Below are 24,301 nucleotides of genomic sequence, written 5' to 3'. Positions count from 1 at the left end.
GATACTATGCACCAGCGCTAGGTTTTTTTATGTTTGCAGTTGGGGTTAATTCAAATGAAAATGACTTCATTGAGACATTTAAGAGGCCAGCAGAAATTGCCACTGGTTATTTTGGCCAGTTTGTTGTGAAGCCTCTTCTTGGATATCTGTTTTGCCACTGATTTGCAGAAATTGCCTGATTGCAGAAAATCCCTAGCGTGCTGATGGACGAAGAGGATGGATTGCAGAAAATTATCCCTAATTCAATTTCTAATTTAATCCTAATTCATTTTTTAATTGAACCCCTAACTATATTAATTTACACGTCACAATTATTTATTTTTTTAAAACACTTAACAATGCCACATCATCACATATTAAACACCTGGTAGCTCTGCCGTTAGTCAAGTTAACACCAAAAGGACCTACACGAACAGTTTTTGCGAAAGCTATGACTAAAGTGAACTTTTTAAAAAAGGAAGGACCACTTTGAACAAACTCTCCCAAAGGAGAAACCAAAATAGGTATTAAACCTAAATTAAGGTACATTTTAGTTTTTTTTTTTAGAAAATTATAATTTTTTATTCTCAAAAACCAATTACTTTAGAAAGAAACTGAGTTGACTAACGGTGAAGTCACATCATTTATTTTTTTCTGATAGTGAGTGAATCATTATCAATACTGTGTAAAATATTTCTCGAATAAAAAAAATTGTGGAAAGATACCGGAACACTTGGAAGTGATGGAGTGAGCAACACCTTAACTCTTGAATAATGTTATATATTGAATGATAACTTTATTATTATGATTAAATAAAATTTTCTTTTAATTATGCAAAATTAGAAATGGTTTTTCTATGAAATTTTAAATTATTTTTATTTTTTAAAAACAATGATTTTAGTTCTTTAATTTCAATGGGGATAAAATTTTGTTCACGTGGTAAATGATATAAACTAATATTTTGAAATAAACTAGAGATTGTGGTAAAAGCAATAAAAAAAATCTATACCTTTTTATTCATAAATTACCTAAAAAAGAATTGTAAAGAGAGAGTTTTAAATAGGTAGAAAAGAAAGACTCTAATATCATTAACTATAATTTAATATCATTAACTATAATTTGTTGTTGATAACATTTTACATTCTTTTATAAAATATAAAGATGAAATTGGTACATAATTTTGAAATAGGAAAGAAAAAGAATTTTAATTAATAAATTGAAGAAAAAAAACATATTTAATCCATTTTTTCTAAGTAAAGCCTAATTATACTTACCATACAAGTTATAGTTACTATTTCATTAATTTAATACATTTACTATTAAACATATTAGGTATGTTTTTTAAAAACTTTAGATTATATTCTTAAATTAATTAAATACATCTCTCTGTTATAATTTAATATTTTTTAAAAAAATTAATGAATACATTAACCAAAATTACTTTAATGATTATAGATGTTACTTTTGGCAATATTTTTTTAAAAAAAATTCCTCCATTTTATCCCACAATTATTTATAAAGCTTATACTATGCTTATTCATTCATTATTTTCATAAATAAACTAAAATTTCCTTGAATAAATGCATTTTGAAGAAGACAAAGGAAAAAAAGAAACGGTCCCTGACAACCTGCACCATTTTTACATATTTTCATGCTGAGTTTAAGGTAACTGACAGTTAATTAATTTCTACCTGTATTTAGTTCATTTATTTTGCAACGTTATTATTTTTCTCTATATTCATTTGGGTTATGCAATCAAAAAGATAGTCTCTTCCATTGAAGTATATATAAACTTTTCTTAACTTTTCTTACTGTTTGCTTCTCCAAACGACATAGCTTCTCTTCTTCTAAAATGTCTCTATCAATTCTCAGAGGACTTCTGCAAGGATACACCAAATCCTTACTTCAAGAGGTAAGAAAACTCTGTTCCAAATTAATTTAGTTTCTTCGTGATTTCTTTATAATTTTCAATCTCATGAAAATTTTGCTTTCTGTTTATGATTTTTTTTGTGTTAAGATAACTTGAATAGGTCATTACAAATTCAGTAATTTACAATTCATGTTTAAATCATTTCAATTTCAATTCTTTTTTTCCATTGACCAAAAATAATATCTAGTAGAAAAATTCATGATATTCAACCATGTTTCTTTACATAATAAAACGAGCATGGGTATATTTGAAGTTCTACTCACATAAGTTTTAATTGTGGTTATTGGATACATAAGATTTAGTAATTGATGTTTTTTTATCCAAATCTAAATTTATATAATAAACTATTATTTTAGAATATGCTTGGTGCATTAGAGGAAAAAAAGTCTTCCTCGAAATAATGAATTTTGAGTGTTTAGTGTTAGAAGTATGAGTCTAAGTCTTACATTATATAAGAAAAGTAGAACATTATATAAGGCAGGTTTAATGTTTCAATAAATCTATATTTTTGTCTAGAATTTCAAATAGGTTTCTTTCTTTTTCGGTGTCTCAATTGAATCCTTATTTTTGTAAAATTGAATCAAATAGGACATTTCTGTCAAATTGAGATGACGTTGTTAGGAAAGGTATGCTGACAATGTAATTTTTTATTACGTGACATTAAAAACGTGACTGAATCGTATTTTTTTAATTTTTGAATTAAAATATGAAATATACAAAATATACTTCATTTTTTAATTCAAAAATTAAAAATTCAGTCACATTTTCAATGCCACGTAATAAAAAACTACACGGTCAACGTACCCTTCTTAATGACGTCATCTCAATTTAACGTAAAGGTTCTATTTGATTTGATTCAATTTTAATAAAATAAGGACTCAATTAAGACGCCGAGAAAACCTATTTGAGATTCTGGACGAAAATAAGAACCTATTGAGACATTAAACCTATAAGGTAAAAACCCATTAAATATTATTTTAAAATTTTAGATAAAGAATGATGTCAATCTCTTATGTAGTTAGATTTAAATTCCATTGATGTTATCTTCCAACCGAATCTCTTTCATACATTTAGTATAGAGGAAAAAGAAAGAAAAAACATTTTTTATGAATCATTGTTTTATTTCTAACATGTTTTTCATTTTTTATTTATCATTTTCAATCAAATTATACAATTTTAAAAATAATTTGTTTATTCATATTTCTTATATATGCAGGGGGTAGTGAATGATCAATTTAACGAGATCATGATTGGTGAAGCAAATCATGTTGTGCAGTTGATAGAAACATACATTGCAGATGTTGAAAGGATCTTGTCTGAAATTTTACGTCATGAGTAATGTTATTGGTCATTCTATTACTTACTTTATATATGTTCATATTAAATATTTGCGTATTTTTCATTTTTATCTTTTTCTTTTTAACATTTGCAGAGAAAATGAAAAAATTGATTTGCATAAGTTGACACCTCTTGCTCGTGAAATAGAGGATAAAAGCACAAGGTAGCTTGCAATATTTATTCATTAAAAGGTGTTTTAAACATGAGTGGTTAGTTAACTCTATGCATTTTGATACATTTGTTGTTAATTTTTACTTTGGTTGTGAAAAAAATATATTGATAGGAAAAAACTAATGTTGTTAAGCAGGGACTTAAGAATGTTTTAATAGTTGACAAGAAATTTTAGAATATCAAGTAAAATTATGGAAAGGAAAACATTATACCAGTTTGGGGTTAATATAGTTAATTTGGTTGAACATTAAACCTAATACGATAATTTGATTTAAAGTATTGTAATTTTTAATTTATTCATTATAAGTCACACCCATTTTATTGTTTTATTCACTTATTTGTAATTATATTTAGCCACCATATTTCTCCTTTGTCTAGACAACATAAAAAACATAAACATTGTATGTTAATTTTCATTTAAAAGCATCAAGTTTTTATAAAATTTGGAGAGTGTGAAAGTTTTTATTTATTTATTCAATATTAAATTTTAACCAAATACATGATGAAGCTTTTTATATAGTTATTTTATATTGGTTATACAACTTATATATATAGTTTGTTAATGTGTGTACACCTGTTTTACAGTTGGTATATTCTAATAATGTGTAGTGGATTATAATAGATAAAAATACCCTCATATATTATGGATTCTAAGTTTTAAAGTCAAGGATATTTAAATAATTTTCATTGTCAAAACTAAAAAAAAAAGAAAAAAAGAAACCCCCAAACACTTACTCACATTTTTCATTCCTCTCAATTCTTTCTCTTTCATCTCTCTCACTCCAACCTTTTCTCTATCATTCCAACTGAAAAAAAATCAAAATACCCGTCTTTAAACAATTTACCTTTGTAAAGAGTTGAATCATTGGCATATTCGCCTTCAGGCAAAGGTTCATTCAAAATCTCTTCAATTTCATTATCTTCACTAACTTCTCTAATCTCATCATCTGCAGATGTTGAATCGTCATCTCTTAAAGAACTTCAGGCCAATTACCAATTCCTTTTGATGTCATTATGGTTGTGAAAATTAGATAAAATTAGATAATACAAAAGTTATAAAATGATGTAAGAAATTGTTTAATAGGGAGTGTTTCTTATTTTTTTCTAGGCAAATTACCAATTCCTTCATATGTCATTATGTTTGTGAAAATTAGATAAAATTAGATAAGACACAAATTATAAAATAAAAACTCATTATAAAATCATTTTTTTAAAGAAATTACTTAACAACCAGTGTTTTTTTTATTGGGGGTAGAGTAGAGATGACAGAGAAAAGGTTGGAGTGAGAGAGATGAAAGAGAAAAGATTGAGAGGAATGAGAAAGGTGACTAAGGGTTTGGGGTTTCTTTTTTTTTTTAGTTTTGAGAATGAAAATTATTTAAATATCATTGACTTTAAAACTTAGAATCCATAATATATGAGGATATTTGTCTACTATAATCTGGTACACATTGTTAAAATGTACCAACTGAAAAACAGGCGTAAACGCGTTAACAAACCCATATATATATATATATATATATATATATATATATATGGAAAAAGTTTCACATATAACATGAGTTACATAATGATAACGATGAATTGATGTTATATGTCATTTTTTTTATAAAAAATAAAAACAAAATGATACTTTTACATATTTAAATATCATTATTAACCTTTAGGATAGATGTTAATGTTCTGATTCTAAATTTATCAAGTAAGATTGTTAGGGTTAGGATCAATTAATCATCATTTGAGGTATTTATGGAGTTACTTTATTGTTTTGTCTTTTAAAAGATGCTTTGGAAGGTGAAAGAAAGAATGAATATTTAAAATTTCTTAGGTCTAGGACTCCAAAACTATGTATGACTATTGAACATGATAAAGCAAGTAAATTATGAAAAAAAAGGAAACACTAGGTGGTGGTGACTTTTACGTAGAATGTTGGTTTCACACGATTAAAGGAGGAAAAAAAAAACAATAAAGAAGAACAAATGTTGTTGTTACACATGATGAGGTGACTTCACATGGTGGATCTTTTATGTAAAGATAGCTTTGCATAAAATGTAATGTGTTGCAATGAGAGATTTCATACTGGAGTAGCATCGTGAAAGCAAACAAAGATGAAAATGATGCTCAAAAACAAAACATAGCAAAGTATGAAAAGTCACGCTTATTTACACCTTAATATTGCTAACATATTACATTAAATCTCATTATAACTTATGATTATAATAGGAACTAATGTATTAAGTGAAATACATAAAATCAATGTAACATGTGAGGACTTATTTATACAAAGGTCACTATATTGTTTTTATGATAGTAACCAAAGTAACATATACAATATTATTTTACCATACATATTAAAATGATTATTGTGAGTATAACATTTATATAACATTGTTTAATTTTAAACAAGAAAGAGAACAGATTCTACATGAAAGACTTGAATCCAAATAAGATACTAATCAAGAAAACTTTAACCATTGATAAAAGGAAAGTACGAATTTATTGACAACCACAAACCAAAAATTAAACATATTATTAGTATATTATAGTATCCACATACTACTTCATTTTTTATAAAATCAAAGTTGCAAGTTGGACACATATAACATCGACTTTTATTAGAATAAATGTAGTATGCATGCAAGTGTTTATTTATAAAAGTGTCGATTCAATTATTTTTTATTACAATTTCATAGAACCAATGTAGTATATATAATGTTATTTTTCCTTTTTGCACTATTGGCAAATGCATTGTTGAATCTTCATCGTGTATATTAGGATAAATATTATGAGTATTAAAGACCATCTCTAAAAAGTCAAGTTTTTATAGAACATTGTTTAATTATGCAAGGAAGAAAACAAGTTCTACATAAAGTTGGTTCCATATGCTATAAATTTTAATGAATAACATAAGAAGACATTCAATATTAATTTTATGTGTAAACACAAGTCTTCATATAAGTATGTAAGTTTGAAAGTTTTCTAATTTAGTTAGTCAAATTTTAGACTATAGATCATTAAGTATTTTAGTTTGAATGTTTTCCAATTTAGTTAGTCAAAATAGATAAATAAAAAGAAAAATAAATTAACTTCTACAATGCATTATTTAGATATATGAATCATTTACAATATTACTTAGTTTTTATGGGAGAGAGAACATATTTAATTTGAAAAAGTTAAACAAAAATGTTGTAGTTTTGAATTTATTTATAAGCTCATACAAATTTTATTACTACATTTATTTACTCATAACTATATCTAATCATCCATAATTTTTCCTTTGATTTTGATAGCATAAACAAACATATTTGATGTTAATTCCTATGTTTTTTTTTTATAAAAAATGTTCATATAAATCTTATAGTTAAAAAAAAAAATCATTTAGTTACTCGATCAATTTTGGACCTTAGATAAAATTTAATAAATATATCATCTTCATTAACAAGTGTATTGTAGTTTTTCTTATCATGCATGTCAGAATATGATTATTCTGAATATTATTTGAAGTTGTATTTATATTTGTAAGTGATGTTGCAGAATTGGTGCAGAGCTTGTGAAGGTTGCATGTTATAATGTTATCAAAGCTTGTGATGAGAACAACCACCAAAAGTAATTATTTTTCTTTCTCATTCTTTATTTTGTATTAATTCAAATCATTTATACAGTACACTTTTTCTATCTATTAAAATATTTTTATTGGAAATTATTTGAATAAGACTTAAATACGAATACATGTTCAATCTTATACCACTTATTTTTTTAATAGGATATTAATAGTGTAACTTCTTTTATATAAATATTGCAATACCTTGTGTATATAAGATTTTGATAGATTTCACTGTTAGATTTGATACTAATTTTTGTGTTTGAATTCCGATGTTCAGTTTTTCTCGAAGTTTGATGTTATTAAAAAAGGATTTTGGCAGTAGCAAGAATAAGTTGGCTTCCTTTGCTCAGGTATATATAATATATTTCTTCCTTTCTCTCATAAAGACATCAATTTTAGGAGAAAAAGATAGTTTAGTTTTTGTTTATTTTCCACTCTTATTTTATGTTTAATTACTTTGTTGTTTAATTCACAGATGGAGCAAAGGATTATTAGACTTGAGAAATCTCAATCACCAGCCTCTACTTCTCAATCACCAAAGTAGACTTTATATGTTCTTATTCTCATTCTCCTTAACCAAACTCAACTCTTACATAACACTATGTACATTTCTCATCCTTTTCTTGTATTCTCTGCTTTTATCAACTTTTCTCTATGATACTAATTAATCATTTTCAATGTAGACAATCTTCCTTTAATTAATTAAAATAATCATAAATACACAATTATTAAAAAAAAAACTAGTTTTAAACCTCTTTTTGGTCCCTAAATTATAAACTACTGTTCAGTTTAGTCTCCACTTTTAAAAATGTCAACCTTTGGTCCTTAAATTATAAAAAATGTTTTAAATCAGTCTCTACCGTTAAATATCCACTAACGGAGTTAATTTTTTCTTTTTCTCTCTTCTGCTCCTCTGAATTTTTCTAAACACTAACAATTTTTTCTTTCTTTCTCTGAATTTCTCTATTTCTCCTTCTTTATGTTTAAATATATATTTTTCTCTCTTCTCACTCAAAATTCACCACCACCAAACCCTCCTCTAGCACCACCACCTCCACCTGCTCCACCTCCTCCACCAAACCCACCTCCACCTGCTCCACCTGCTCCACCTCCTCCACCAAACCCTCCTCCACCTCTAAACCCTCCCACATGGCCATAGCTGAATAATAAATTTTTACTATTACTTATCATGTCGAGGCAATGATGAAGTGATGGCAAGGGGAACTTTTGCGAATATTCGCCTTGTTAACAAGCATATTGATACAATGACCTTGCAGTTTTCCACCAATAATTGCTTCACTCCTTGATGAGGTTTCTTATGACATATGGAAGGATGTCGTCGTGGTTGAAATAAGCAAGTTCGACCTGAAAATACAATTGTTATAGCAAAGAAAGTAATAGTATGGCAACTTAAAAAAGTGTTAAATATAACTCGATGAAAAGCTTAAATTACTTCAGTGTCAAAGCGTATGGTGTAGGTAAAAGATTTTCCATTATCAGTTGTGATTGTCACGTCTTGGCCAGGCCTAATCTCACTGATTGTACTTGGGAGGTCAATTGTATAACGTTCATGACCAGTTAATCCCAATGTGTCTGCATCCTCTCCGGATTAGAAGCAGAGAGGAATAATACCCATTCCTATCAAATTACTGCGATGAATTCTCTCAAAACTTTTAGCTATCACAGCTTTGACTCCCTGTTCAAATGCAAGTGTCATCAGCCACCATGAATATTGATTAACAAAAATTAAATTTAATCGCATGTCATAATATATAAAGGAACTCACCAGTAGCATTGAACCCTTGGCAGCCCAATCTCTAGAACTTCCACTGCCATATTCAGCTCCAGCCAGCACAATGGTGTCTTGCCCATAAGCCATGTATCTCTAGCATGAGAAAAACAATTTTAGGGTTTTAGAAAACAAAGGTCCATCACTTTCTTTGGCACAATGGGATTCACTAATTCTTTTTTTCTTAATGTTTTGTTTGGATCATAAAATGGAAAGTAAGAAAATATAAAATGGAAAAAAGAAAAGAAAAGAAAAAGGGTATAGATGACTACGAGGTGAGATTGAGTTAAAGGAAAAAAGAGTGAAAATAAGAGAAAGGTAAAATAAACTTTTTATCATCAAACATTTTATTTCGCTTATTATTTCAATATATTTTTATTATATCAAAATTAATAATGAAAATACCAATACAATATTTAGAACATCAATTATTATGTAGCATGATCAATTATATAAAGTAAACATACATAAATATTATTACTAAATTGACTGCATAATACGTGAAAAATATAATGTCGTGAATATTATTAAAATATTTTTGACGTAATGTTGAAAAACATAAATGATTATATCAATTTTCAGTGCATTCCTTCTGGTTTGTGTATGGAAAGACCTGCTTCTTTTCTTCTTGGTTTGCATGCTTTTCGTGCATACGAATGGAAGCATACGAGAAAGGGGGTGCGCCTTTCGACACCCGATAAGGGAGAAGAAAAGAGGAAAGTTTGTTTGATGCACGGTAGGCAGAGCATTTAGAGTTAAAACCTAGAACCAAATCAAGATATAATGTTCACATGCCCTAGTCACAATATCAAGCTTTGCATGCAGTGCTTATAGTTAGATGTCTCTATTATATATTTGAACAAGCAAGATTCGATAGATGATACATTTAGGGAAGTAAACGGATTAATTAGGAATGTAGCATTATGAAAAGATCGCCATAAAGACATTCTCAGCTAGTATTTTGATAACATAGAAAAACATCAGCAACAGAATATATACACATACAGAGTATGTTCTCATATTTGAAAGCTCAAAAGGAGTGAGTTAAAGGATGCCATATATGAGTAGGACATAACTAACCGTTGTTGCCTCAAACACATAGAGCTTCATGAATTGTCTTCGGGCCAACATCCCCATTTAAGAGCTTGTTAACAAGGCGAATGTTCGCAAAAGTTCCCCTTGTCATCACTTCATCATTGCCTCGACATGATAAATAATAGCAAAAATTTATTATTCAGCTATGGCCATGTGGGAGGGTTTGGAGGTGGAGGAGGGTTTGGTGGAGGAGGAGAAGCAGGTGGAGGTGGTGGTGTTGGAGGAGGGTTTGGTGGTGGTGAGTTTTGAGTGAGGAGAGAGAAAAATATATATTTAAATATAAAGAAGGAGAAATAGAGAAATTCAGGGATAGAAAGAAAAAGCTATCTTCAGAGAAATTCAGAGGAGCAGAAGAGAGAGAAAGAAAAAGTTAACTCTATTAGTGGATATTTAACGGCAGGGACTGATTTGAAACACTTTTTATAACTTAGGGATTAAAGGTTGACATTTTTAAAAGTGGAAACTAAACTGAACATTAGCTTATAACTTAAGGACCAAAAAAGGGTTTAAACCAAAAAACTACTATTTAACAGTAGAAACACTCTTGAAATTTTATTTAAATAATATGATTTTTAAAATGTATAAATAAATAATTTTGTACAAAAATTCCAATCATCCTTTCATCTTTATCATATCGTCTATTTTTCTTCGTTATCTTCTTTAAAAAATGTCCAATCATTTCTACCTTCATTGCAATTTTCTCCCATCTTCACTTTCATTCAGTGTCATACAGCATAGACCTATACAATCATCATCACATTCATCTTCTCATGCAAAAACCACTTATGCATAGTGATCACACATACATCATCATCTTCACCTTTATACAAACACAAAGATAAAAACGTAAATTCATTCATAGCTCTCCCTCAAGAGAAGGACGGAGAAGACGCAACATCAACACTAACAATGTTGCCAGTGGTGGTTTGCATCGATGGAAGTTTTTTAATTATTTAAATAAGTATCTTTTATTAAATTTTATAATCTTATAATTATATTCTATTTGAATATAATTAGTAATTATTGTAATATTTTTTATAAATAATGAAATGAATAAAATAGGTTACGATGAAAACGTAAAAGTGGTAATAAAATAGGTATATTAAAAAACTATTATAAAATATAAATTTTCTTTATTAATAATTATAGAATGATAGATATAAATTATAGATCATAGATATACATTAATTAAAGTAATTATTCTAATTTATATAAAGTTGGAAAATTATTGAAATTTTATGACATAGGTTTTGTAAGAAAAGGGCTCTTCTGAGAATACGTATGGGCTTGCGGATCTGGGCCCATTTGAAAAACGGGTGAAGGAACGAAACCATTCATTCTGAGTAGTTGAGTCTACTTCTCGTTATCCTCTTCTGCGTCTTCTGTGTCAAACTCAGTCCACAAGAAATGACAGCTATATTAAGCCACCACCACCACCGCCTATTCTCCACCGCCACGCGCTTAAACTCCGCCACCAGAGACTCACGGCGGCGAGGGAGCGGCGCAAACTCCATTCGGTGCGTCGACGTGAGCACGGCCACGAATGAGAATCGGCGAGTGACAGTGAGTAACAGGAGCGATTCACTGGATATATGCAGAGTGCTAAACGGGATGTGGCAGACCAGCGGCGGTTGGGGCCGAATCGACAGAGACGACGCCGTCGAGGCCATGCTTCGTTACGCCGACGCCGGCCTATCTACCTTCGACATGGCCGATCACTGTACGTTTACAATCTTTCTACTCGCTGCTACTCTGTGCTGACGTGGACATTTCCTTTCCTAGAGATTAGTAATTAATTGAATGCGTAGTAATATTCATTTTCTTTGATATTTTCAACTATACCTACCTAATTCGAAGTTCACATCTTTTTTATCAGGCTTCTTTATAAACGGGATTGGAAAACATTAAATTAAATATAATTTATGATAGTAAATGTTTTCGATGATAAAAAATAAGCTTAGTTTTTCTGTACTCTTATTGTTATATATAGAAATATACAATATAATTTTCTTTTTTATGTTAAGAGTTTATTATTATTGACAACTATTATATTTTATTAATTTTCCAATACACCTTATAAAACTGTTAAACAAAAAAAAAAGTGTTAGAAGTGTTTTATATTGTAAAACTATTAAATATAGTTTTTTTGTATTTCTTTGAGATTGGTTTGAACCTATGTTTTTGTTTTTATTTTTATTTTTTATTACATGTCAAATACATGGCTAGCATAAGTTTTGTTTTTTAAATTCGAAATACAAATATATTAATTTTCTTTGTTTATTAAATTAAAGGGTTATTAATATTTGATTTAGAATTATTCTTAATTTGTGATTCCCACTTAATAATTATTTATCTTTTTAGCAAATTGTATTTATTTTTTAAAACAGAAAATATTAAAATTGAATTTAATTAGCTTTATAATAAAAATAATTAATACAAACATAAAATATATTGTTTACTTCTTAAAGTAATCTTTAAAATATTAAAATAACAATCATGTAATATTTTTTAAGATTTCTACTCTGCAACTACTACACTCTTCAGTCCCTGCAACTCTACTCGAGGTTAGAGAATTGCCCTCTGAAATTGAATTGTTTACGTTAGGCTTAAACGATGTCGTTTGACGTGGACTGCTCCTAGTCCTCGACATTGCCTTTTTTAAATTAAACGCCAATAAACTATAAACACGTCAACTTCACCCTGCAAAATAACGATTGGACAAAAATAAATAAATTTTAAATAAGAACCTTGAGTAAAAAGAACAAAATTTTAGATATGTAATAAAACAAAAGTTTTATATAGAAACTCAATTAAAAATACCCATTCCCTCAAAAAATCTATTTATACCAATAAAAATGATAAAAACGAATGGTGGAGAGCAACAGGGTGCTGATATAGGATAAAGCAGTGACGACACTGCACTGTGACCATGACTCTATTATTTTTCTTGTTAGAGCGACACGTAAATTTGCTGAAAGGAGCTGTCTTATTTCGTGTATTTCCTACAGTCACTATAGGTTCTTGAGCAATTTGGAAATGTCAGAGTTATTGCGGCATTCTTTGGGCAAATTCACTTTCAGTCCAAATGGAATACCAATTAGGAGAGGAATAGTAGTAACACCAAAATATAGGCATCTGAGGCCGTTTCAATGTGTGTGCACACATGATAATCGAAGCATTGTCGTGAAGAATGGCAATTATTCTCTGGATATATGCCGGGTTGTGAATGGGATGTGGCAGACCAGTGGCGGGTGGGGCAGAATTGATAGGGATGATGCTGTTGATGCTATGCTTAAATATGCTGATGCTGGACTCACCACTTTTGATATGGCTGATATATGTATACAACTTAATTAACTGCTTCTACTTGCTTTTCTGTTTGAAATAATGTACCCCTTTAAGGAAATTCCTTGACTACAGGCTGAAGTTATTCATTAGAGGAATAGAAGGCGATAGTAGATTTGATGTGTTCAAATTTGAGTGTTATGTGATTGTTGGATGTTTTAGATGTGGATTCCTCCCAACAGCTTTTTGCAAGCCTTCTTAGAGGTTATGCCTTTTGAGGATTGTTCTAATTGTTGTGTTCTTCGGGCTTTGCAGATGGACCTGCTGAAGATCTATATGGGATTTTCATCAACCGAGTTCGTCGTGAGCGTCCTCCAGAATTATTGGAACAGATCAGAGGGTGAGTTGATCAAGTAACTTCATATTCTTTTATAATTTTTTCTTCTATTTGAAGATTTGAAGAAGATGCCGCTACTTTTATAGTATTTGGCTGGTAAGCGTCCTACCATATATTTCCAAATTGTCATTGAAAATATAAAGGAAAGTATTTTCTCATTGTCCATTGTATCATTTGGTGCAGTCTCACTAAGTGGGTGCCTCCGCCAGTTAAGATGACTGCGAGCTATGTAAAAGACAGCATCAATGTTTCAAGGAAGAGGATGGATGTAGAATCCTTGGACATGCTTCAGTTCCATTGGTAGTTAATCCCTCTGTATTGTGTTTATTTGATTTACAAACTATCATGGTTCAAGCAGCATAATTATTTATCCACATTTTGCAATTCTTGAAATTTTTAGGGAAAATCATAACCATTACCCTCATCCATGACCATGAGACCATCATACAAAAGATCATACATTTTGATTCTGTACTGAAATAGTGAAATGAGTACTGGATTCCCATTATCTAGCCAAACTACTTCTGTAAATAGTTCTAACTCTCTGAAGTTCAGGATTCTTGTGACAATTCACCTCTATCTCGATTTAGGTGGGATTATTCAAATCCAGGCTACTTGGATGCGCTAAAACACCTTACAGACTTGAAAGAAGAAGGTTAGTTTTGTTTCTGATTTAACGGTTACGAATTCACATATAAGTTCACATTTCTTGCTTTGATCAAACTACGTTAGTTAAATTTTGATACAGGTAAAATCAAGACTGTGGCTCTGACAAATTTTGATACAGAGAGGTTACAGATTATTCTTGAAAATGAGATTCCTGTTGTAAGCAATCAGGTACATCCACTTGCTTTAATTTTTATGAGTTCTTTTAATAATTCTATATAGTTCGTGAACCTTATTGGTATCTTCGATGTCAGGTACAACACTCACTTGTCGATATGCGTCCTCAACAAAGAATGGCAGAGCTTTGTCAACATACAGGAGTCAAACTTATAACGTCTCTCTCTCCCTTTCTTAGAGGATAAAGAATTTTCAGCATAGAAAATAGTTCTTTCAAATACTAGATGAAAGTTTAGTAGAATTTATCTAAAAGAATTTCCACTTAGTAGATCAATTTCTGATGCAGGTATGGAACGGTAATGGGTGGTCTATTGTCTGAGAAGTTCCTTGACACCAACATAGCTATTCCTTTTGCTGGTCCTGCAATAAACACTCCATCCCTCCAAAAGTACAAAAGGGTACGATTTCATGACAACCTTTCGTTAATTGTAGGCAGTTTAAGAAATATTTAGCACCTTTTGTGCTCTATAAAAAGGTTCTGTCACTTCTAAATATGCTACATTGTAAAGCTAAGATAAGCCTTTTTGGTAGATGGACTGGAAAAGGGTTATCGATGACAAATAACTCTGAATCAATATGTAGGCTATATAACAATTCAAGGTGATGATTTGGATTTTTGTCCACATAACTTAGTTATATTCATATGTTTTTCTATACTTTGCATCTGTTGACAGATGGTAGATGCTTGGGGAGGATGGAATTTGTTCCAGGGACTACTTCGGACTTTGAAACAAGTAGCTTCTAAACATGGTGTTTCAATTGCAACGGTTGCAGTGAAGTATATATTAGATCAGGTGAATTTAGTTGATTGATTTCTTCTCTCTCCAGAATTTGATGTGTTTATTGCTATAAAATCTCATTCCCATGTTACATTGGATAAGGCCTGGTATATATCCCTTCATTTTGCCTCTTGTCAAACATGCAGCCTGCTGTAGCAGGATCGATGATTGGTGTCAGACTTGGCTTGTCAGAACATATTCAAGACGCCAATGCTATATTTTCTCTTGCTCTTGATGAAGACGATGTGGGCAGCATAAGAGAAGCCACGGCGAAAGGAAAGGATCTACTAAGAGTGATTGGTGATTGTGGAGATGAATACAGACGTGCGTGAGTCATGTTGTGTTATCAAACTGGTGAAATGCTGTGTTTTTTTTTTATATAGTACAAGAGCATGAAAAGGGGGTTGGCGACAGAGGAAAGTGTTCAAGCCCAATTTTTTGACAGTTGCATATCTGTATGTAATACTTTGATGGATTCCTCCGACTGGTAAAAAGACAAAATACATGAAAAGAGAAAGTAATGAATTCTCTAATATAGTTTAGTCAGATTTATGCAAACTTTTTTCACGGGCTATGTCCAAGTATGGAAACTTTGGTGTTACGCTTCGCTCTGTTTAAACTGATTCTGGCAGTGTGTGTGATCTTTTTGCCTCAAAGAAATAATATAATGTATAATATAATGTTTTGCAATGTACTATCTAATAAATTCAAAGATTTCGTTATTAATACACAATTTGTCGAACAAATTGATTTTTGCAGTATAGGACATTTATCAGTGGTAGGATGACTTAGTTTTGTATTAAGATCCATAATGAGAGTCTGCTTCCTTTTCTAGTTCCTTTAAAGGATCTCTGATCCAAATCATTCATTGTTTTGGCTTTCTCAAGAAACTTTCTATCTTCAGTTTGGTAATACTCAGCTTCTTGGCAGCGTCTTTTCCTCGGTGAAAGAGGAAGACCAAAAAGTCTAAAAGAACCGAACAAATTGTTATAACCAGCTCTTGTTTTCTCACTTTCATGAAACCAATCAGTAAGAGACCTATTTACTAATCTTCGTCCACTCTTCAAATAGTACCAAATTAGTTTCCTCAAACTTGGATAGAGTGATTGAATAGCCGAAATCAATTTCCTGAAACAAAATTCATTATACTCTTTTATATTCTTGGGAGGGTCTCTTCATTTATGTCATCATCGCGTTCAAACTCTTCAAACTGAAAAAAGTAAATAATAATAAATGTCACAATAAAATAATATCCCTTGAATTGTCTGTTTTAAAAATAAAAGTATTTGAATATTTATTAAATTTGTTAAGTAATAATTTAATTTCATTTTTTCATAAAATACTCTTTTAAAATCATCAAGCTCCTCCCCTAACCCTTCTCCAGAGCTCCACCAAGTTACTTCAGCCCAACTCAGAACCACTTGTGTTGTACTGGCGCCAGTCATCAAACTTCTCCTGCGATTGCAACTCTACCACTTGACCAAAGCCATTGTCAGCGACAAGTTCATAGCCGGAGTTAACCCTAGCTATCCTCCATTCAACCAGATTCGCCGAAAGCCAATACCAGTCCTGCCTGATCAGACTCGCCGGCGGCATCGCCTCCTCCTCCGATTCCGGTGCGTGCTCCGATTTCACTTTCCTCGCATTTTAAGAATGTTGGGTCATCATCATTTCATTTAGTATTTGTAGAAATTATATGCCCATAAGGTGTTTGTAGAAATGTTGAAACACTATGTCCGTAACGGTGAAATACTTGTTTAGTCATTTGGTATATTTTTAAAAGATTTTAATCACATTACTTGGTTGTTTCTTTTTTTCACTCACCATTTATTCCTCCATTCACTTCCCTTTGGTTGAGCATTAAATTCAAAAAGATAGACACACTTCCGAAAGAAAATAATCGTGAAGGCCACCGGAAACCCCTGCCTTTGCAGTTTTATACCCATCAACCGTTCCCTTGTACAGCCTTGGCTCAACGATCACCACTAGCCAACCAATAGCAATACCAACTATACTATGATATTGTAATCCGTGCTTCTTCTTTTTTTCTTCAGTCGTATATTGTGAGCTGCTATAAAAAAGAAAAAGAACAGAAAAAACCAGAATTGTTGTGTTTTCTTTGCGGAAGGATTACCAGAAAGCAACCATGGATGGTACGTCATCTCTGTTATACTGACTATGTTGTCTTTACTGGCATGTTAAATTGTTTTGCTTTAGGTTACATACCTTAAAATACGAAAAGGTTCAAATATTTGGAAGATGAATAATGCTGATAAACTTTTGTGTGGGTTTCAGTTGATTCGCAGCCAACTATGGATGAAACAATTTTGGTTGGTGATGATTTAATGACCGGTCCTCCATCGCCTGTAGTACCACCGGAAATAGCCTCCCATGTCCTCCAAGGTGTTGATTTGTGTGATGGACTTCTCAGGAATCTATTTCTATGTAAGTATCGTTTTCAGTAATCTGGTAAAGCTGTTCGTACACAATTTATTAGGCTTCTTTGGTATTAGTTTTGGGTTGTTAGTTTGTTTTTTATAGAGTTTGTAGTTGTATTTTCTGTTTTTCTTGTTGCGGTATAATATGTATATATAAACATTTCGTTTAAGTGAATAAATGTAGTGAATTCTCCTATCTTAATTCTAATACAATTGTACAGAGAAGGAAGAATGTCTAAAATCCTAATAATTAATGTGTATAAAAAATAAGAAAATTAATGGCGCAAAAATAAAATAAGAGTAATTTATTTATATACTTGGTTTTTTTTTTGTAGTTTAATTATATTAACATATTATATTCTGGAAATTGAATTTGTATAGTAAGATTTACTTTTGAGAAAAATAGGCCCTTAGATCTACGTTTTTAGTTTCATTTGATAGTTCTAAGTAGATGCAATGACATGGATTAAGCAGTTATTTTGCTTCGTTGTTTTGTAATTAGGATTAGGGTTATGTAGGAACATGAGTCACTTGATTTTTGTCCGACCTTACTCGTAACAAAAGTGGGTAGATTTTTTTGGTATGCCCAGATTGGAGAAGTTAAAGGATTAACTTCAACAAGGTTCAGTAATAGTGCAATATGTTAACGAGATAATTGTTTTTAATATTAGATGTTTGTCTATTCCAACCTTTTTTTATCTGAACGTTTTATGAGCTTTATTATATCTTGCAGGCTTGCAAATCAATGACATTGAACCATTTTGTCAAGATGAAATTGCTTTATATAAGCAATGTGCTGAACGAAGGGTGAGAACATTGTTATCAGATATCATTTAGGAATATTCATTTATTTTTCTTCCTACTTACTCCATCTCTTCCATTTTACCACTAAATCATATGTAATCTTCTTTGAATGATCTTTAATATATGTAGTATTTGCTAATTGTTATTGTTGGAGATAAAGATTTAGGACAATTGAATGCCCTTTACTTTTTTTTTGAATAAAAATAAATAAACTTCAGGATAAGGAGATACGGAAGCGACTTCAAGATAGTGAATTGAAGTTGGGTTTATCAATGCCTCTAGATGAAGCCAATGGGAGGGCCTCTCAGCTTGAGGCAGAAGTTACATCATTGGAGAGGTATGTTCAAGTAGTCCTATAATGTTGTCTATTGTCTCGAATGTTTCTTTGCTTTACATATCCTAATGGAGCATAAAGCAAGCTTTTAATAAATCCTTGAAGAATGAATTTTCCTAAGATTTTAAACTACGGAAACTTCAGCTTCTTTAGATATGATTATCTTTTATGACTAAACATTTCATTGCTTCTATTTCATTACTCTTCTAAAGATATTACTGTACTTATCCCAAAATTTGTGATGGTAGAGAAGAATATTTGTTCTTATTTGGACTTCTAATATCTATTTAAAAAATAAACCAAAATCTAGGACTAAGTTTTATTTCGTTTTTTCAAACTGATCTCCAATATCTAAAGCACATAGTTTATTTTATTGGAGTTGGGAGTGAGTTTGTATAAAATAAATTCTCTTTAGGCACTAATAACTAAAAACTAAATTCATAAGAGCTCTTGGATTGCCTTATATACTTCAATTGATTGACCTTATTTCCTCACTTAAGCACTCAAACTTTTGACAGTATTTGTGTATTGGATATCGTGTGACATTTGGGCGTCTGAATGTGATGTTTAGAATTTTCAATCAGTAGAAATCTTATGTACCTTGGTTTCATATGTATAGGCGCCTAATTCTTGCTAGTGGAATTGAGGGCATTGAAGGTTTTCGCCAAAGATGGAGCCTACATGGCCGCCTTACTGATTCCAAGTAAGGTTTATCATCCATGATTGTGTTTTTGTGGCACATCACTTGATTGACAATATTTTTATCTTGTGTTCCATGCTATACATGTAAAGCCTTTGTCATATTATTTGTAATTCATGCGGGCTGGTGTTTTGGGCTATCCAGGTGTGCAGTACATAGATCTTGGAATTTCAGTTTTTAAATATCTTTTCATCAAATTTTTGCTATCAAGTACTGTTATTGGATTATTAAATGGTTTTGACCTGCCCTTACCTTGTAAATATCCCTATGAAGCTATAGCAGCAGTCTGATTAGTGGATTCAGGGTTTCGCACTTGTGCAGTGGTCTTGGTATTTGTTAATGCCATTCATTCGATAATTGTTTATTTTTCTTGTCGTTGATTTCTGGTAATGTAAATTTTGTGCAGAAATAGGTTGCAGTTCTTAAAGCAGGGCATAGATAGCAGAAGAAAAAAGAATTAGTCCATTGGATAATCAACTACCAAAAATTGACTCTTGATGTGAAGATTGAACCGGCATGAGGATGCACCTGTTTAGTTCGTCCTCCCAATACTCTTTAAAGTTACAACTTTTCTTTTACTTTTTTTAGCTTGGATGTTTTTCTTTATCTAATATTCCAAATGATAAATCAACCAAGAGTTTGAGATTTTAAGTCTGTGTTCTGCATTTACACATGGAGATTGATTATAAAATATTGGATCTGACCATTTTTGTGTTTATTAGGAGTTTTGATTAGTTGGATAAATTCGACCAACCTATGAGTGTAAATGAGAATTGGTCCAAATATTTAGCTTACCTAGATTCATCGAAACAAACAATATAGTGATAATCTCTCTTGTATTAATATACACTTTTTCCAGTTTATTTATGATTTTTCTAGTTACTATCTCTTTTGATCTCTTATGTCACTGGGTTGTGTATGATCCCTCCATATGGATTAAAGGTTTCAAATGATCTATTTAATATAATTATTTGCCTATAAAAAATGTTAGAGATGATAATAAAATAGTTAAAAAACATTATAATCTCGTAATCATATTTAGTAATCTTATAATTATTTCATAGTATTCTATATGATGACAAAAATATATTAATTTAATAAAGTATTAAATAGAAAATAATTTTCTTTTATTATATTTTCAAAATATAACTTTATATAACACTAAGCTAATAATGTATTGGGGGAGTTTGTTTAGTTCTTTTTAAATACATATATGAGAGGTTTCATTTAATATTTTTACTCTCATTTTTTTTATTTATTTAAAATAAAATTGTAATATTTTCAAAATAAATTATTAGTTGTTAAAATAATATTGTTTTAAATATAAATTTTTCACCGAAAATTTAAAATATAATTTATATGTTTAAAATAGGTTAACATAATTTTTAATTACAACAGAAATATGTTTATTTAAACATGTTTTATTTTATAAAATAAATAATATAATATTTGATTTAATTTAATTTTTCTTACTCACAACTTTTTATATATTTTGTAATTAAGTAATGATGTAAATAATGTAAAGGCGTAACAACCTGCTTATATGATTTATTAACCTCATAATTACATAGTACTCCATATGAAGGAGGGATATATTAATTTAACAAACTGTTGAATAGAAAAGTATTTTTTTCTTTTATCATATTTTTAAAATATAATCTTATATATTACTTAGCTAATTATGCAGTAGGAGATTTTATTTAGCTTTTTTTTTTAAAAAATACATATGTGAAGCTCTTTATTTGTGTTTCTTATATTTCTTTTCCATCATTTTTTTATATTTAATTAAAACAAAATTTTAATATTTTGAAAACAAATTATTAATAGTTAAAATAATACTGTTTCAAAATATAAATTATTTATAATAAATATAAAATATAATATATATGTTTAAAATATTTTAACATAACTTTTAATTACAATATAAATGTATATTTAATCATACATTTAAATTAACCTAATAATTACTGTCCAATATACATAACTTTTAATTTTAAAATTTTAATTTTCTAATATAAATTCCATCATGTGCATTACTAAGCCTAGATAGTTATATTTCATTCAATTATTTTATATATCGTGTTAGTAATTGTTTCAATCAAAATCTTATTTTTAAATATTAAATTTGTCAAACAAATCCTTTTTATTAGTATTTTATGTTTATTTTAAGTAAAATAAAAATAGAAACTTACTTTGCAAAGTTAAAGGTAAAAAATATAAAACATGGGATTATAAAATAAAGAATTATATGTTTAAACTTAAACTATAGAATTAAAATAATAAATTTAGTTATGCTTCTTGTTACTATGACTAATTTTACTTTTGCTTCTTGTGTTTTTTTTATTTCATTCCTTAAAAAAATAATGTAATTGATTTTAATTTTCATAGAATTTTTATATTTTAAAATTTCTTTTCTCTAATTTTAATTCTTTAAAATCTAACATTAATACCTTTGGCATGTGAAGCTTTGTAGTTGGAAAAAAGTTGTTTTAGAATTTATTTATTTTCTATGTATGAGATGTTTAGATTACACCTCATGCCATGAATATTATAGAGATAGTATACAAAATTTCAGTCAGTTAGTTTCTTGAGAAATAAAATCGAAAATCTGTTACAAAAATAATAGAATCACTAATTTTATAGGACTTGAAAACATATTTATGTAACATAAAAAAATAGAGAAATAGCTAAACAATAAAAAATTTAAAAATTAGAGAGAACAATAATAAATCTTATTTTTGTAGAATAATGTAGAATTATATTTTATTTTTACTTTTTTACATAAAATTTCTTTACAGTATTTTATCTATTGGAGAAGATTGAAGAAAAAAAAAAAATTAAAAGTTTACCTAATTGTTAATAGGGACATAACTGGAAATAAGAAAGATGGAATCTAAAGAGCTGAAAACCCTAGTTATATATTAGGTATCTGCTCTGAGCTTCTGCGCCTCTCGTATTTTGAAACCCTAATCCCAAACTCAGGAGCGAAATCAGGATAATTCAGAGAGTGGGTTCTTCTTTCTCACCTAATTTAATTTTGCACATGTTGTGTTGTGTTATGTTGTTGATCTGTGTCACTAACAAATGAAATGTGTTGTGTGATTTTGAATTCAGATATGAAGGTTGTGGGTGCTTATTTGCTTGCAGTTTTGGGAGGGAACCCAACTCCTTCTGCAAGTGATATCAAAAATATCCTTGGCGCAGGTCCTTCCTCAATCCTAATATTCTTTCTTTTTTCTTTTTCACTATTTTTCACAATTTTCCATTTACCGTAGTTTTATGCTTTATTTTGACCTACCACTGTGTTTCTTGTTAGCATTGTTACTTGTTTAATTGTTGTTGTTGGGATTGATTTCAGTGCGTTGTTGTAGTTTTTTCTCTTTCTCTTTAGATTTATGAAGTGGATTTGTAATTTCACGAATTTCTTTATTCAATTCTAGAATGTTGTTAGAGGGTTTTTCTTTTTTTGATAGTAAGGTTTGTGTTTTTTGGTTTGTAGAATTAATTTTCAGAATACTGAAATCATACTATGAGGATGCAATGTGGCAATATTTGTGATGAATATTTGTGTTTTTTGGTTTGTAGAATTAATTTGAAGTTTAGCTTGGTTTGGCTTGTAGAATTAACAACCAGAAAATGACTATGAGAATTTGATATTTTGTTGAATGTTTGGTTAATCTATATGGTTTGGCAATACTGATTCTGAATATTCTTTCCAATGATTTAGTTGGAGCTGAAGCTGAGGATGAGTTGATTAACTTGCTCTTGGCTGAAGTTAAGGGCAAAGACTTCAATGAGCTACTTGCCAGCGGAAGGGAAAAGATGTCTGCTGTGTCTGGCGGTGGTGCTGCGGTGGCTGTTGCTGCTGCACCAGCTGCTGGTGGTGGTGGTGCTGCACCTGCCGCAGAAGCAAAGGAAGAAAAGAAAGTTGAAGAGAAGGAGGAGTCCGATGATGTAAGTTTCAAACTTGTGTCACTAATTTCGTTTGTTTGATAAATTATAATCCTCTACTGATGAATGTATTTTTTTACCTTCTTTGATTCGCAGGACATGGGTTTCAGTTTGTTCGACTAAAAGGTCTGAGGTGTTTTTATGTCTTACATTTTCTGTTCCATTTAGTATTTTAGCTCAGTCCCAAGGTTTTGTTACTCGAGTTACATATTGTTTTTAGGTTTTTGAGATTTGCCTTTTTACATTGGAGACAATGTAATGTTATCAAACTGTCTGATATAATTTAGTAACGTTTGGATTTAATTTGTTTGATCGGTTATTAAGGTGAGCATTATCTTGTTTCTTCATATGAATGGAAAAAGTAACTTACAAATATGTTTATTTAAACTTTTTAAAACGATAATAATAATTTTTTTTCTATTTTATGGTGTACTATTTTCTATCATCTAATGAAAATCTGAAGTTAGAGTACTATTGAATATCTGAGGTAAAATCACTTGTTTACACCTTAAAATAGTCTTTTCAATGGGTATTCGTTGATAACGCACTTGGTTATCTTGTTTACCCAAATTTAGTCATTTAAATGATCTATTGAAATGGATTAACAGGGTAATCCTTTGTCCTCTTGTCTACTAGTTCCTTTTGTTCATCAATCTTGGTGATATAATGATCAAATATTTATTCTTTTCATTAACCAATGAAAGGATGCTTTCTGTTCCCCCTTTAACCATGTTTTTCTATATTTAACTATTTGCACTTTGGTATCATTCTTCTCAAAAGAAGTTACTTAGAAATTGTTGTATCAGGATACAAATTATAATTGCGTTTTTAACTTGATTTTCATGGAGTCCCCGAGAAATGTAA

At 29.9% G+C, this 24,301-nt stretch overlaps 4 protein-coding genes and 1 pseudogene across 5 annotated transcripts; 4 read left to right on the top strand and 1 right to left on the bottom strand.

Moving 5' to 3' along the window:
* Positions 1–1,831: 1,831 nt before the first annotated feature.
* On the top strand, positions 1,832–7,566 carry LOC106758295. The gene is made up of 6 exons (XM_014641231.1): positions 1,832–1,891; positions 3,126–3,244; positions 3,342–3,410; positions 6,953–7,024; positions 7,300–7,372; positions 7,498–7,566. The coding sequence occupies exons 1-6, from the start codon at positions 1,832–1,834 to the stop codon at positions 7,564–7,566; spliced, it is 462 nt and encodes a 153-aa protein (XP_014496717.1).
* Positions 7,567–8,318: 752 nt separating this feature from the next.
* On the bottom strand, positions 8,319–10,613 carry LOC106758294 (annotated as a pseudogene).
* Positions 10,614–11,174: 561 nt separating this feature from the next.
* On the top strand, positions 11,175–15,851 carry LOC106759420 (perakine reductase). 2 transcript variants are annotated; one of them, XM_014642581.2, is made up of 9 exons: positions 11,175–11,626; positions 13,507–13,591; positions 13,772–13,888; positions 14,179–14,243; positions 14,337–14,425; positions 14,509–14,588; positions 14,718–14,829; positions 15,106–15,225; positions 15,357–15,851. In XM_014642581.2, the coding sequence occupies exons 1-9, from the start codon at positions 11,314–11,316 to the stop codon at positions 15,540–15,542; spliced, it is 1,167 nt and encodes a 388-aa protein (XP_014498067.1). In that variant the 5' UTR covers positions 11,175–11,313; the 3' UTR covers positions 15,543–15,851. The 2 variants fall into 2 exon arrangements, with proteins under 2 accessions (XP_014498067.1, XP_014498068.1); XM_014642582.2 differs by lacking the exon at positions 11,175–11,626 and adding an exon at positions 12,803–13,246.
* Positions 15,852–16,322: 471 nt separating this feature from the next.
* On the top strand, positions 16,323–20,349 carry LOC106759421. The gene is made up of 7 exons (XM_014642583.2): positions 16,323–16,826; positions 17,265–17,363; positions 17,506–17,655; positions 18,382–18,455; positions 18,671–18,789; positions 19,406–19,489; positions 19,893–20,349. The coding sequence occupies exons 2-7, from the start codon at positions 17,357–17,359 to the stop codon at positions 19,945–19,947; spliced, it is 489 nt and encodes a 162-aa protein (XP_014498069.1). The 5' UTR covers positions 16,323–16,826; positions 17,265–17,356; the 3' UTR covers positions 19,948–20,349.
* A 2,024-nt stretch (positions 20,350–22,373) lies between these two features.
* Positions 22,374–23,784, top strand: LOC106758734 (60S acidic ribosomal protein P2B). The gene is made up of 4 exons (XM_014641707.2): positions 22,374–22,493; positions 22,601–22,690; positions 23,214–23,440; positions 23,534–23,784. Exons 2-4 carry the CDS (start codon positions 22,603–22,605, stop codon positions 23,558–23,560), a joined length of 342 nt encoding a protein of 113 aa, XP_014497193.1. The 5' UTR covers positions 22,374–22,493; positions 22,601–22,602; the 3' UTR covers positions 23,561–23,784.
* Positions 23,785–24,301: the final 517 nt, after the last annotated feature.

The sequence above is a fragment of the Vigna radiata genome, chromosome 4 (assembly GCF_000741045.1).
Source record: "Vigna radiata var. radiata cultivar VC1973A chromosome 4, Vradiata_ver6, whole genome shotgun sequence".
NCBI lineage: Eukaryota > Viridiplantae > Streptophyta > Magnoliopsida > Fabales > Fabaceae > Vigna > Vigna radiata.
Note: the sequence above shows the minus strand (reverse complement) of the source record. Positions and strands in the feature narration are given on the sequence as shown.